A 15,836-nucleotide genomic window follows, 5' to 3' on the forward strand; every position below is an offset into this window, starting at 1 on the left:
GAACCCTGGGGAATGCACACATTAAGGTGTTACAGTTACATAAGCTCCATTTTTTTCCTCCAAGACTCCTTCTTTGAACGGGAGCTTCCAGGCCTGGTTCCTGGGGTGTGTGTGAAGAATCTGGTAAAGATTTTTGAGCCCCATGGCAAGCCGGCTGTGGACCGTCTTAACATTACCTTCTATGAGGACCAGATCACCGCAATCCTTGGGCACAATGGAGCAGGGAAAACCACCACCTTGTAAGTCTTTGAGCAAAGAAGCTTTGCGCTTTGCCATTCTATTCTCTCATTTCTTGACTTTTTTCTGCCCCTGTTGCATGCAACCCATTCTTTCACACTGACTTTTAGTGACAAAAATGTAGTCTCTATTTGTGGTCCCAAGAATGTGTAAAATGCACTGCAGAATTCAAAGCTCGCCCACACATTTCATTTGTTCCTCACAAGAAACCTGAGAGGGAGTGGAGTAGGTTTATTGCCCCTTTTGTGTGCCCAAGGAAGAGGATGTTCAGCAAGTTGAAGTGACTTCCCCAAGGTCACTGAATTCCAGGGATTCAGTGGAGGCAAGAACCAGAGCCCTTCTCTCCCACGATTGTCCTCTTGTGTCTGATGTCTCAGGGTCCCCCTCCCTGCCCCCACCCCAATCCTTGAAGTGTTACTATCGTTTATGGTGATGATGAAGTCGTCTCCACCACTTGTTCTGCTTTTGTAGAGTGACACTTGTTTCCAAGCAGCATTTCTTTTCCTACCTTTTATTAGGCAGGCTTGACAAAACGTGGGGCCCCTAATAGGGACTGGTGGTAATTCTGGAAAAAGTAAACAGGATGCATTCTCTACAGGGCCTTGTGGGGTAATAGCCTGGCAACTAAAAGTCAAGTTCAGGGAAGATGCAGGGCTCTGTGCAGACCTCTCAGTTCAGGCAGCTCTCCAGCTTCTCTAAGGTCCTGAGTGCCATCTGCTGAGATGGAGATCACAGCTAGCTAAGGTTTCCCAAGGAGCAGCAGAGGCAGGCCCCTCAGGCGGCAATGAACCCGTGTGACACGCAGTCTTGCAAAGCCCCAGGAAGGAACAGCAAAGTGTACACCCTGTGTTGGAATGTTCTTTGAGGGTTGTTCAGTGTGAATGGAATGTGGGGCTCGCGCCATTATAGATTTGGTTCTGTTTCCCTCTAGTGGCTGATCAACAGAGATTTCAGCTTCTACGTACAAGTCCGGATAGGCTGAGATGCTATCTGAGCTCAAGGACAGAGCTGGGTGCAGCAGCACTAGCTCGATCTCATTTCTCTCCTTGTTAACTACCAGGGTCAGAGCCTCGAGTTCCATCCAGGAGCTCAGGGCTTCTCAAAGGGAAGCAGATGACTTCACTGACTGCTGAAATGCAGCCTCCCCTGGGGGTCAAAACAGGGTGTTTAGTAATCATAGTACTTACTATTTTGAGCTTTACTTTATACTGGCACCCCTTCTAAGTGCTTTACGCTTATTAACTCATTTAATTCTCACTACAACCCAATGAGGTGGGAGTCCTTTTTTCCCATTTTACAGAACATTTCGTAGTTGCTATTGAACTTTTTCACTTTGGGATCGAAAGGTGATACTCTTGCTGGTAATTCCCATGCCTGGCTTCAATCAATTAATCAACAAATACACACTGACTGCCTGCTGTGTACCCAGAATTCGCTCACACCTTGGTAGTGGTGATGTCTAGCTTTTCAACACCCAGCAGGCAGACCATTTTCCCACGTACTAAACACCTTCTACCAGCCCCTACAGTGCCGGGCACTGTGGTAGCTGATTTGGAAGGGTTCCTTGACTATACTTGAAGGGCTGAGGCTGGAGGGCTGAGTGCCTGGGAGCCTTCAGGAAATAATAGAGGCGGAGGAGGGAGCCAGGCGTGGCCATCTGCATTAGGACTGGATGCACACACAGGCGATAAACCCTTCGCATGGAACTGCAGGTCCCCCCGCACGTGATGGGGTTCGTTTCAGAGCCCTGGGCCAGAATCACTGTGAGAGCCCTCTGCGACCCCGGGGAGGGACTGCGCCCTGAGCTCTTCTGCCCACTGCCTCCCGCGTTTGGCAGGTCCATCCTGACGGGTCTGTTGCCGCCGACGTCCGGGACTGTGCTCATTGGGGGAAAGGACATTGAAACCAACCTAGACGCTGTCCGGCAGAGCCTCGGCATGTGTCCACAGCACAACATCCTGTTCCACCAGTAAGTGAAGCAGGAATCGAGGCTGCGGTGCCTCTCCTCTCTGCCACCCTGCATGCACACGCTCTCGAGAGCCCAGCTTGGGCACAGCAGGTGTGGGAACGGGCGGTGCTGCCTTTGTCTTGAAATGGGAAGTGTCCCTCAGAGAATGGGACTGCGCGCTGATGTGCGGAACCGAGCTCCCCTCAGGTGTGATGCCACTGTGTCTCTCACTGTGTCTGCCCCCAAACGCTTCCTGGCAGGGGCTAATGGGGAGAACATCGTTCCCTTTCCCCTTTTAAGCCATGGCACTAAAGACTGACTTTTCAGAGGGCTTTCCAGTTACTTTTTCCCAATTAAAGTATCTTTTATTTATTATCTAAAATGCTAAATATAATCGTTATTAAGAAAGAGAAAAAGAAACAGAGAAAGAGGGAGGAAGAAGGAAGGCAGGGAGGGAGGAAGGAAAGATTAAATAAAAAAGAAGAAAATTAAAGTAACCTATAATTTCACCACCCAGAGGTAACCACTATTAACACCCTGACAAATAATTTTTTTCAGAAATTTCTCCTGTAGTATATAGATAGGCACATATACTTAAAAGGTATAAAAGAGCATGAAACTATGCATAGAATTTTATAAGCTGCCACCTTAAAACACGTGATTGCTTTTTTAAACCTAAGCGTCTTGAACATCTTTTCATGTCATTAAATATTCTTCCAAAAATAATTTTTAATGTGTACATACTATTCCATTGTATAAATGCACTGTTTAGGCAGTCCCCTCTTGTTAGATATCTAGGCACCGTTTTTAGTTCTGCGTTTGTATTCTACACACCACAGTGGGCATCTTGAGTGCGAAATGTTTGTATTCATCCTTGATTGTTTCTGTTAAGATCGATGCCCAGAAGGGGAGCTATCGAATCCACTGCCTTTTTCCTTGTCCCGTCCCCATAGCCTCACAGTGGCTGAACACATCCTGTTCTATGCCCAGCTGAAGGGCAAGTCCCGGGAGGAGGCCCAGCTGGAGATGGAAGCCATCCTAGAAGACACGGGTCTCCACCACAAGAGGAGGGAAGCAGCTCAGGATCTATCAGGTGCTGGGCTAGAGCAAGACTGGTGCCACTGTTTCCCAGGACACCTCAGAGGGGCCGAGGCATGGGGGCCTTTTAACAGGAAAGCTCCCAAGAGTTGGGGCACTTCTATACAGTTTTTCTGCGACGCTCAGAGCAGCCCACTTCTGGGTAACCTCCCACAATGACCACTGCCTTGCAGCGGCCTGGGCTTTATTTGTTCTGATGTCTACGTGTTTGAACTAAGATGAGGGGGCAGTCTTCAAATGATCAGATGCTAGGAGACAGGGATGGCCCTTTCTGCACTGCCAGGGTTTGGAACGCTGCGTACACATCCAAGTGGACTGTGTCAGACCGCTGCCGGATCTGGGGCACCGCCTCACACTGCCCGCCTGGGTGTCTCTCGTCCCCGCCATTCCTCTCCAGGCGGCCTGCAGAGGAAGCTGTCTGTTGCTATTGCCTTCGTGGGAGATGCCAAGGTGGTCGTTCTGGACGAGCCCACCTCCGGAGTGGACCCCTACTCGAGGCGCTCTATCTGGGACCTGCTCCTGAAGTATCGCTCGGGTAATGGCCACTGCTCAGTGCCCGGGGCCCTCAGTGAGGCTTCGCCTGTGGTGCCCACTCGCTCACTCCTGGCATTTCACAACTGAGTGCGCTAACAGCAGTAACCGCACTCAGGGGGGGCTTGACTAGTGACTTGCGTGAATCTAAGTTTCAGCTGAAGCCTCCTGAGATTTTACACCAACGTAAGCAGCCTTCTTCCCAGAACATTCTAGAAAGTTCTCTCAACTCCAAGCCCTTCTGTCTTGGAATTATGGGTGCAGCTCTAGGTGATATTCTCCTTTGGCTAAAGGGACCCAAGTCATCTACAAAAATCTCAGGAAGTTTCATGTCTATGGGATGGTCACTCAGGATCAGGTATGTGGGCTACATGCTGAGAATTCAGTGCACTAAAGGACAGGCGGGAAGGTCTCAAACTGAGATGTTTCCTTCTCTCTGAGGGCATCCTCCAACCAGAGGGTGCAGATCCAAAAGAGACAGCAAGCAGAGCTCACAGTGCCTGTGTAAGTGACAGTGTGGTCGAATAAGGGGGTCCCCGTCTCTCTATTCTCAGTGTCAACCCATGTCTTTCACTGATGGTCTGCCATCCCAGAATTGTCATTACCTTTTTCTTTTAATGACATTTCCAGTTAATATAAAAGTATGTGTGTGTGTTCTTTGCAAAGGTTCTACATGTGGAGCTTAAGGATCCAGAGAATACACACACGGAGTGCAACCAATATGACAATAATGAAATGTCACCTATGGGACATTTCATTATTGTGTGCACGATAGAGCTTTACAATGCGTAGGGTTTTTTACAAATGTTGGGTGTTGTCATTGTTATTCTGCTATCCTGAAATTTGCTGCAGAATCAGCCCCCTTGTTTTTTGTTTAACTCCCAGTTTGGGTGCACATGAAACTGGGAGACGGCTGTAGTCAGCGCACATGCTCTACCACAATGCATCCACCCAGGGCCTGTTAGGTGACCCCCGCACCCCGGCCTCTCCCCTTGCAGGGAGAACCATCATCATGTCCACTCACCACATGGATGAGGCGGACCTCCTCGGGGACCGCATCGCCATCCTTTCCCAGGGCAGGCTCTACTGCTCGGGCACCCCGCTCTTCCTGAAGAACTGCTTTGGCACAGGCTTCTATTTGACCTTGGTGCGCAAGATGAAAAACATCCAAAGCCAGAGAGGAGGCTGTGAGGTATGTGCCCACCCTAGGTGAGAGGGAACACAGGGCTGTTCCTAAAACAGCTACCGCCGTGTGGTTGCCACCGTTCCGGGCATTTCGACCCACATCGGGTGCTGGCCGTCAGAATTGGCCCTTGGCTTCTAGGACTGTTTGCGGAAGATTTTGAAAAACTGGCATTCTGAGCACTCCTGCAGAGATGCTTTGCCCAAATGAAAAACCTGTTTTTAAATGGCCTGAGGTCATTACACTCAGGCAATCTGAAACTACATATTGGCTTGGGGCAAAATGGAAGTGAATATCTTGTTCTGCAGGGCTGTGCTGTTTTAAGAAGAGTGGTTCTTTACTCTTGCATTGTTTCATTCCAACATTTATGTTCTCCAATTAAGCCAGAGTTCTACTGGTAAATGAAAGCTAAGAAAAGGCCTTCTTGTAAACTAGAGACTAAAAATGATGAAGCTAGCCCCCCTCCCTGCCCCCCACAAGATACCAACTAGCAGACACCACCTCAGCATGTTGGAAAACCCGGGGTCCAGTTTCTGCCACAGGGTGGATCAGCTGTGTGATCCCAGGCAAATGACTTAATTCTCTTTTTCTTTTTCATATTGAAAAATGAAACTGATCATCTCTACCTTTGCTGCCCAGGGACATGGTGAAGATGAAGGAGATAATGTATTATGAATGTGCTCTGGGCTCCTTGAGAAAAGGCATTACTCACATTCAAATGGTCACGATTGTTGAGTTTCTGTGTTATTTATTCTCCGGCTCCTCTAGTTCAAAGGTCCAGCTGCTGCTGGATTTTCCTGTGCTGGGTAGATTTCCACAGCTCGCGTGCAACCCTGGTGAGGGAGGCACGTTCGGAACACTTGGCAGGCAGAGCTACAACTGTCACATAATTACAGACAAGCCACAGGGATCCTTGAGGTGCTGCTTCTCTGTCTGACTCACATACTCTCCAGGATAAAATCAAATGGCCACACCCCTCAAAATGTTCAGATGAATGAATAGATTAAAACAGTGAAGGAAAATGTGTGTTGACCATGCTTGACTGTGAGAAACAAAGCATGGTGGTGACGGCACTCGGCGTCAGGTGACGCCACCGTTGGACCGATGTGTATCTTGTCAGTCATGCCTGTCCATCTGTCGTAGGGGACCTGCAGCTGTGCATCTAAGGGTTTCTCCGTCAGGTGTCCAGCCCGCGCTGATGAGATAACTCCAGAACAAGTCTTAGACGGTAAGGGCTGGGACAGGCCGTACCTCAGTTCTTTACCTGGCCCTCATCTCTCCGTGTTACTGGTGTGCCCTGTTGTGATGCATTTCAGTGGAAGCCAGGAAAACACTGTCCTTCTCAGGCCCGAGATCGTGCAGGTCCTCGTCTTTTCTTTGAGTTTCTTTCTATTCTTCCTGGCTCCTCCATTCTCAAAAGGATTTTCAGGTCATGGACCTGTGCGTCCTCTCCCATTAATGAGGAGTCCAGGCTTGGTTCACTCCATGCTCTTGCCTTGTTATACCCCCATTCCTGGGGTCCTCTTGGCCTCCAGGTGGCATTCCTTAGCGTCCAGAAAGACTAGCTTCTAAGGGTAGCCCAGGGAGTCCTCTGGTGGAGACACAGTCCCACACAGCTCTTACAGTGAATCCTTCTAGAGATTCACAGTGTGTGGATGACAAGTCTCCGTAGTTTCTCAGGGCTACCATAACAACGTACCATAAACCGGGGGGATTAAAACAAGGGAAATTTATTGTCTCACAGTTCTGGAGGCTGGAAGTCCCAAATCAAGGTGTCTGCAGGGCCATGCTGCTTCTGAAACCTGCAGGGAAGAGCCCTCCCTTCCCTGTTCCAGCCTCTGGTGGTGACAGCACTGCCTGGTGTTCTTTGGTTTGGAGATGCATCACTCTGTGTCTGTCTGTGCGTGCCAAGTCTTCTCTTCCTATAAGGATACCAGTCACGGATTAGGGCCCATCTGTCCACAATGACCCTATTTCCAGATAAGGCCACATTCTAAGGTACTAGAGGTTAGAACTTCAGCGTATCTTTTGGGGGTACACACAATTCAACCCATAACACTTAGAGGTACTCTTCTAACTCTCCTCAATGTCCCCATTTTCCACATATCATCCTTCCAATTGAGGTGCATTAAACCACCTAAGTGGCACCCCAACCTCTAAGGAGATGCAGTAGAGAGGCTATCACTCTAGAAGTGACCACTCGCCCCACGGAGTCTGTGCTCAAGGACCCCGTGTGACTGCCAACAAACCTTTCCATTCCCATTCATGCCCACTCCCTGCCCCTCCCATGGGGATGACTCTGCAAATGGAATAGCCACACGCTCCATATTCCCAATAGCAGGAGTGAAGCTAAACGCATGCCCTGACCCAAGTTCATGAAGGGGTGGGAGGAGTATCTGCTTATCAAAGAAAAATTTCCCTATTTAGCACACAGTTCTTCTACATCTGATGAAAGTGCTAACTAAAATCTGGGTGAAACAAGATAACTAAATGACACTTATAGACTATGCTTAAAACTTGAGGGAAAATGCCTTGATTGCATTGTATTTGCTCTCTCAACCCCTCTCCTTGCCCTGACAGAACCTGTGGTGAAAATGAAAACATCTTTTAGGATGACATTCCTGATCTCTTTCCCAGCCTGCTTTGCTGAGGGTCTCTCCCTGCTTTCTGAATGTTTCTGCTGGGAAGAATCTTGGTCAAGAAATTTATAATTTGTATGATGAATATAAACGTTTAATGACTGTAGTCCACAACAGGGCCTGCTTGGTTGGAGTGATTTTTTTTAAAAATCTTAGTTTATTTCTAAATAAAGCTCTCTTTTCTTTGTATGAAATATGGTGGGAAGCACAATAAATAGGCATGCCCCTCATAAAAGAGGGAAGGGCACGTGCACCCCCAGTTAGCATGTGCTCCCCAGTTTTACTCCCACTCTCCCACATACCACACACACACGCATAGACCTCCCTGCCCGTGGCTGACCCAAAAGACTACTTCTGGAAAGGCTGACACACACGTCTAAGACACAATTCCTGGGAATCCAGCCGCTTCATGTTCGACTTCCTTCCTAAGAGAACAATGAGCTTAACCCCTGGAGAGCTATTAGGTCAGAGCAGCTTCCTCACGTAAAGGCCTCCAGCCTCCATATGAAGTCATTCCAGAACCCAAAACAATCCAGGCTCATTTGGAGGGTTGACATTAAACAAGGCTCCCAACCAGCTAAGCAGAAGGATTGTACTTGAAAGCCACAAAATCTCTCCATATAGGTCCTTTTAAAAACAAGGAAGGAAAAAAAACCCACTGAGTGATTCGAACTTTCTCACTAAGAGAACTGCTGGTGGAAGAAAAGAGAATGTGAGAGCTGTGTTCTACGTTTCTAGAATCCCTTTCCCTTTGACCTGCCTCAAAAGATCAAGTGCTAGGGAACAGTCTCTTCAAACGCTTGGCTTTAAATTGTTTAAAAATTAGATTTCTAATTTTAACATAAAGTGTGCTTGTACATAAAATTCAGTTCATGCTGCACAAGGATATCTGGTAAATAGTACTAGACACTTCCCCCTCTCCCCCTATGCTGTGCACCCCATGTCCCATCCCTCTGACCTCTCTTTCCATGGCTTCTCAGACCCTTTTGGACTTCCTGTGACCTGGAGATTAAGTTTCGTTTTGTTTGAGGAGGCAGGTGCAGTCACAAGTGACGTGGTGCAGTCCTCCGGCAAGGTAGACCAGACATGGGCGTGCAACTTGGGGAGGGTGTTCTCACTCCAGCTTAGTCACCGATTCTTGAACAAGAATCATCTAAAGCTTGGGCCAGACCAGGAAAATTAAGTCAACCGTGACAATCCCCCAAGCTTGTGGTGAATGAGCCTGAGCAACAGAATGATGATGCACTTTCTCCCGTGGTGATGGTCCTAATAGCGATAGCAGCTGACACTCATCTGTGTGCCAGGCAGCCCTCTCAGGGCTCTATATCAAATCATCCAGTCCACACAAGCCACTACAAACTGGAACTCTTGTTTTCCCCTTTTCTCAGATGAAGAAACTTGGGTTTAACCTGCCCAGTGTAACACAGCTTGTGACCGGACAAGTGATTGAACAAAGGTGGACACTAGCCCAGGGATGTTGCATGGCCTCCACAAGATTGCACCACGAGTTAGTGGGAGCACTTACGCTTCTATTTCCATCAGCCTCTCCATGCCCATAGCAGTGCCAGCTGAGACAGACTTAAGAGAGTGTCAGACATCCAGAAGAGTCACTACTGAGCAATAAAATGCCCCTTCCCCAAAGGAGAGGCAAAAGCTAGATAGGTTCTGGAAAATAGAGCTGGTGCCAGTCTTTTTTTTTATTCCAGGGGATGTGAATGAACTGATGGAAATGGTTCACCACCATGTTCCAGAGGCAAAGCTGGTGGAATGCATTGGTCAAGAACTTATCTTCCTTCTTCCAAATAAGAATTTCAAGCAGAGAGCGTATGCCAGCCTTTTCAGAGAGCTGGAGGAGACACTGGCTGAACTGGGGCTCAGCAGTTTTGGAATTTCTGACACTCCCCTGGAAGAGGTAAGCAGAGGGTCCAGCTGGTTTCCCTCAGGTGCCATAAGAGACCTAAAGGGAAGTTCTGTAAAAGCAGAAAGTTATAATTCCCCAACCCAAGCAAAGTAACAATCTTCATTTTTGGCATACTTACCTCCTGCTTTAGTCCATATGCCTACATACTTTATGTAGTTGTGCTTGACGTGTGCATACATTTTTGTATTTAAAGAAGACTATGTTCTTAAGTAAAGAATCATAATGCATTTTCTTCCCATTATAAACTAATACCCAACAAAATTGAGTTCAGATTAGATTTTTCCTAGTTGGAATGCCTCAAACAAATGTCCTCTTTCTCTTCTTGACAGATTTTTCTGAAGGTCACCGAGGATTCAGATTCAGGATCTCTGTTTGCTGGTATGGAGATAGAGCATGTAGCTTGTACCCCACCCCACCCTGCAAGTTCTCATTTCCAAAGTCTAAGGAACCACTCATGAAACAACCAAGCAGATGGATATTCCTTCATAGTATTTATCATTCTAGGGTCCTTTGACTGACAAAGGAATGGGAAATTGAGTTAACTCTGGGTGGGAACATTCTTGATGAATCAGGACTCTTCTGGAGATCACGTTGATATCTTTCCATTCCCACACTTCTCATCCCACTTCCCTGGTCCTTGCTCCTACCACACCATCATCCTCATCTCCTCCTCTCATTGCCACCTGACCCTCTGATTCATTTCTGTCTTCCTTTGAAGAAGGTCTGCATAAGTGTTAGCTGGTAGAGTCCCTAAAGATAACAGTGACAGTAAGTACAACTCAGATGCCAGCTACAGTCCCTTGGCCCATTGATATTTATATAAAATCCCTGTGAACCCCATTTAGTGCCCTGTGGAAATTGAAACCATGGGAAACAAGAGTCCTGTGAATTCTGGGGGTGTCTCTTCTACATGTGTCAACCTGGGCACTAAAGAGCCATCTTGATTTCTACCAAAACCCCACAGCCTCCCTCAAAGCATTCATGACCACAGGAGACTTCATTGTGGAGGCTGGAGGCTGGGGAGATGGGAGCATGGGAAGAGTTACCTGCAGCAACAAAACCATTCCTGATAGAGCAATAGGCATCCATTCGCAGCAGTAAAATCCTTTCCCTGGCTCTTCTCCCTTCCATTTTCCTCTCCCCTGCTGAGTGTGACCAAAGTTCACGGGCAAAGCCATCTAGCAGTTCTCCTTTGCTTCCTTGGGCTCCTTACACCACTCATCCCCATGGTTTGTCTTCAACCCAGAGTGGCATATCATGGTGTTTTCTGGAGCAAAGACTGCTTCCTCCCTAAGGGGCTCCTGGTGCCAGCTGTTAAGATAATACAACTGTCCTATCACTATATACGTAACCTCGGAAGGTTTTTAGCTATGCCTAGAATAACCGTTGGTCCAATATACCAGCCCAAGTGTTCTCCAGCCTTTCCCCCCATCCCAGTAGGTCATGTGGTGGTCAAAACAGGTGGCCATCCAGGCAGGGAATGTGGGTGGGGAGGTGGAAAGAGCTTGCCAACTGGTCCTGGTTTTCTCCTCAGCTTTGCAGACTCAGAAATTGAATTCTCTCAGTTCATGCAAAGACGAAGACTTACATTAACTGAGACTAAATGTACTAATTGATATCAATGTACTAATTGATATCAGAAACTATACTGGACTTGAGCATTGGGGATTTTTATCTACACAGAATATTCCTTCTTAGGTCCACTCAGAAAAATAAATTAAACACTAAGAGATGGTTTGGTCAGCATAGGCATAGAATACGATGTTCCAAAGAGGCAGTCAAGGATAGAGGTCAAAAGTAAAGCCTCTAGAGCAGGGGTTCTTAACCTTTTTTATTCCACAGACCCTTTTGCCAGTCAGGTGGACCCCTTACAAGGTCCACATTATACTGTGTATTATTTACTAAGTATATTGTTAGAAAAAAGGTGCTCACTGGGACATGGAGACTGATGATAGCAGGCAGGAAGTTTATTGGGAAGCTTTCTCAGCAGAGAGAGTCTGAAGATTAAACTTCATCACACCCCTGGAAGGGGGAGTATGAATTTGTACAGTAACTTCCTAGGTGGAGAAATGATAGTCGATGGGAGGGGTTCGAGGGTCCGAGTGAGGGGCAGGGGCCAGTAGGAAGCCCTAGAAGTGAAAATTTCCTCTTGTATGGCTAGAGGGTAGTGGGTTAGGGAGATATGTTTTCTTGGAATGCCAGAGGAGCTAGTGGTGTCTTGGTCTGGAGAGGGTGAAGGTTTCTATCTCACTTTACTCCCATTTCCACGTAGTTTCTTTGTTTAACATTTGGGGGAAGTGCCATGCTTTTAGGCACGTAGGCTTATGGGGCCAGGGCTTATCTTTCTTCAATGCATGTCAGGGGGAACTGAGTCACAGCATGTTAATTACTGAAAACTAGTGAGGGGGAACTTCTAACCTATATCATAACTGCACCAACACATCCCCACAAGAATAGTGTTTTTTTAAATTTAAATTCAAGCTCATGGACCCCTTGTTAAGAACCCCTGCTCTAGAGTGAAGCAGACCGAATATAAAAGCTGAGCTCTGTAATTTGCTGAGTGGCTTTGAATAAATTACTTAGTCTATGTGCCTCAGTTTGCTCATTTGCAAAATGAGGATAATCATATCTGCCTTTTAAGGTTGTTGAAAGAATTAAATAAGGTAAATAGAAGCCAAGCTCTTAACAGAGTATCCGATCTCTAATCAACACTTAACATTCTAACCTCAACATTTATAATACAAATCATCTCTTACCACAAACTTGTTTAGCCCTTTATTATTTTTATTATTTTTTTAAAATTTATGTTCTCTCCCCTTCCCCCCTCCCTCCATTGTCTGCTCTCTGTGTCCATTCACTGTGTGTTTTTCTGTGTCCACTTGCATTATCCAGTGGCACTGGGGAACTGCATCTCTTTTTTATCGTGTCATCTTGCTGCATCAGTTCTCCATGTGTGCGGTGCCACTCCTGGGTGAGCTGCTTTCACACAGGGTGGCTATCCTTGTGGGGCACACTCCTTGCACGTGGGACACCCTTACATGGGGCGCCCCTGCATGGCATGGCACTCCTTGCATGTGGCAACACTGTGCGTGGGCCAGTTTACCACATGGATCAGGGGGCCCTGGGGATCAAACCCTGGACCCATATAGTAGACAGACGTTCTATCAGTTGAGCCACATCCACTTCCCTGTATAGCCCTTTATATTTTACAAATACCTTAACACGCATTGCCTTATTTGATTGTCACTATAATCTCATGAGGCAGGTAGGACAGGGATCTGTCCCATGTGGGGGAAACTGAGGCTCACAGAGGTTGAATGACTTGTCTGAAGTCACATAGGTTGCTAGGTCTATCTAATTCCATGTTCTCAGCTCTCAAATCTAGCATCCCAGATTTCTACACCCTCTTGGGCCCTTTTGGGATGGTCAACTTCTTCGGAGGACTAAGTCTATTTGTTTTTATTTTCACCCAGAATGCATTTTTTTTTCATTTAAAAAAATGTATACCACATAAAATGTGCCATTTTTGCCATTTTAAGTGTATGATTCAATGGCATTAATTACATTTACAATATTGGGATACATCACCACCATCTGTTACCAAACCTTTTTATTACCCCACACAGAAACTCTGTACCCATTAAGGAATAACTCCCTATTACCCCCTCCTCCCAACCCCCAGCAGCTTCTAATCTACTTTCTGTATCTATGAATTTGCTTATTCTAGATATTTCACATATGTGAATCATATAGTATTTGTCGCTTTGTGTCTGGCTTATTTCATTTAGCATGTTTTCAAGGTTCATCAATGTTGTAGCATGTATCAAAACTTCATTCTTTTTTTTCCTTAGGCAGTACCAGGGAATGAACTCAGGACCTTGTATGTGGGAAGCAGGTGCTCAACCACTTGAGCAACATCTGCTCCCTTCATTCCTTTTATTTTAAGCATTTTTTTTCTTTATTTTTAGAGGAGCTTTAGATGACATTAATGTTACATTGAAAATATAGGGGATTCCCTTATACCCCACCTCCTTCCCCTCCTACACTTTCCCCCATTAATGTCTTTCATTAGTGTGGTACATTTGTTACGATTGATGAACACATATTGAAGCACTGCTACTATCCATGGTCTATAGTTTATATTATGGTTTACATTTTGCACACACAATTTTATAGGTTTTGACAAAATGTATAATGGCCTGTATCCATCATTGCAGTATCATGCAGGACAATTCCAATGTCCCCAAAATGCCCTAAGTTACACCTATTCTTCCCTTTCCCTCCCCTCAGAACCTCTGGGGACCACTGCCTTTATATCACTGTGACAAGTTCTTCCATTGCTAGAATAATAAGTCTACTTCAGTCCACAGTTGCCTTCCCCCTTATTATTTTTCTTTCCTCAGTCTTAAGGACTTGGGGATAATGATGCCCACTCTGCTTCCAGTTGAGAGCGGGCTTAGATCCCGTGAGGCAGATGGATGGAACTGTCTTGCTTGCAGTTGTAGATACTCTGTTTTTTGGGATGGGTGTTGTCCTTTTGTTAGTTGCCCTGGGTGAGTCTGATGAACTGGAGAGTAGGTGTTGGCTGCAACTCTGCTGAGATTCAGGGCTCACCCAGCATATGAACAGCCTGAAGATTTAAGCCTCTGGGACATATATTTAATGGGTATAGTGCTAATTATAGGTTCAAATAAATGGGGCAGAAGAACCATGTGTAGGAAAATTATAAATGAGTCTAACTCTGAAACACTGAGGAAATGGGTTTTCATATATTCCAAGGTAAGGCCCACCGACAGGGTGCTGATTTCTTTTTATAGCTGAATAACCCGTTATCTACCACCATTTGTTTGTCCTTTGATCTCTCAATGTTCACTTAGTTTGTTTCCACCTTTTAGCCATTGTGAATAATGCTGCTATGGACATTGTCATACGAGTGGATTCCCTGTTTTGTTGGAATTCCTGTTTTCAGTTCTTTGGGGGTATATATCTAGGAGTGGAATTGCCAGGTTATATGTAATGTGATGGTTAACTTTTTGAGGAACCCCATTTGTTTTTTATTGCTTCAGATTCAGAGGATGACATTTTCTGATCTTGTCTCCAAATTCAGGAAAGTTGTAGTTGTCCATTGGGGTCACATATTACCTGGCACCAAGGGGGTCAACACCACTTCTGTAGGGGTGGCTCAAACCAGTGGCCACAAGGGAGCAGCAGAAAAGTCGAGGACTAACTGGTAATGCTGAACAGGCCTGGAACCCTTCGCTCTGGCCTGGGATGGTGGGCTCCGGTCTAAGTGGGGCCATCCAGTGAGAAAGCAAAGCTCAGAGCAGAGAGATGAGGTCCAGCAGAGAGGAGAGGCAGCAGGAGTCCTCCCGGAGGGAGGGTCGACCACAGCAGAGACCAACCAAGTCAGGAAAGAAAGGAGGCGGAGAACAGGGACTCTGGCACCAGGTGGTCGGCCATCTGCAGAGCTTCTCCACCCATCTGAGTGCAGTCGCTGGTGCTGGGCTTATGTATCACCAAGGCCTCCGCATCACAGACCTGCTGCCTCATCGGTGCCCGTGAATGTGAGCTGAAAGGACGACTGGGTGGACCAAACTCCCTTTGCAGCTGCCCTTGCCCTGGGAGACTTGAGTAGGGTCCTCTAGGCTCCCCTGCTATGTCCAATGATAGACACTCTCCAAATGATCATTAATAAGTGACATTAAACTACAGCATCAACATACCTGATAACTTACGGTGGGTTATAAAACACATTCAGGGAAGCGGACATGGCTCAAGCAATTGGGCTCCCATCTACTATTTGGAAGGTCCCGTGTTCATTTCCCAGGGCCTCCTAGTGAAGGTGAGCTGGCTGTATGGTGAGCTGGCCTAAGTGGAGAGCTGATGCAACAAAAAGAGACAAAGAGGAGAGACAATGAGAGATACAACAAACCAGGGAGCTGAGTGGCTCAAGCAATTGAGCGCCTCTCTCCCACATTGGAGGCCCCAGTTTCAGTTCCCGGTGCCTCCTAAAGAGAAGCTGGGAAGAGAAAGACAAGGAGACACAGAGAGCACACAGCAAATGGACACAGGGAGCAGATAGTAGACACAAATAACGGGGCGGGGTGGGGGGAGGTAAATAAATCTTTAAAAAAAAACACATTTACATGTTATCACGTTTAATATTCACAATGAACCTGTGAAAGGTTCTCATTTTTACTTTACAAATGAAAAAACTCAGATTTAAACAAGTTGAATCACTCCCCCAGATTCATGCATCTAGTAAGACTCAGAATCCAA

General features: G+C 46.5%; 1 protein-coding gene across 1 annotated transcript in view; it reads left to right on the forward strand.

The window, feature by feature from the left end:
- Positions 1-15,836, forward strand: part of ABCA4 (ATP binding cassette subfamily A member 4) — a 110,561-nt gene that overhangs the window by 49,458 nt on the left and 45,267 nt on the right. The window contains exons 14-21 of the mRNA XM_058302953.2: positions 65-239; positions 2,075-2,206; positions 3,139-3,278; positions 3,681-3,818; positions 4,813-5,006; positions 6,141-6,225; positions 9,343-9,548; positions 9,887-9,935. Coding sequence (XP_058158936.1) covers positions 65-239; positions 2,075-2,206; positions 3,139-3,278; positions 3,681-3,818; positions 4,813-5,006; positions 6,141-6,225; positions 9,343-9,548; positions 9,887-9,935 — 1,119 coding nt within the window. The remainder of the gene's footprint in view (positions 1-64; positions 240-2,074; positions 2,207-3,138; positions 3,279-3,680; positions 3,819-4,812; positions 5,007-6,140; positions 6,226-9,342; positions 9,549-9,886; positions 9,936-15,836) is intronic.

The sequence above is a fragment of the Dasypus novemcinctus genome, chromosome 9 (genome assembly GCF_030445035.2).
Source record: "Dasypus novemcinctus isolate mDasNov1 chromosome 9, mDasNov1.1.hap2, whole genome shotgun sequence".
In the NCBI taxonomy this organism is placed as follows: Eukaryota; Metazoa; Chordata; class Mammalia; order Cingulata; family Dasypodidae; genus Dasypus; species Dasypus novemcinctus.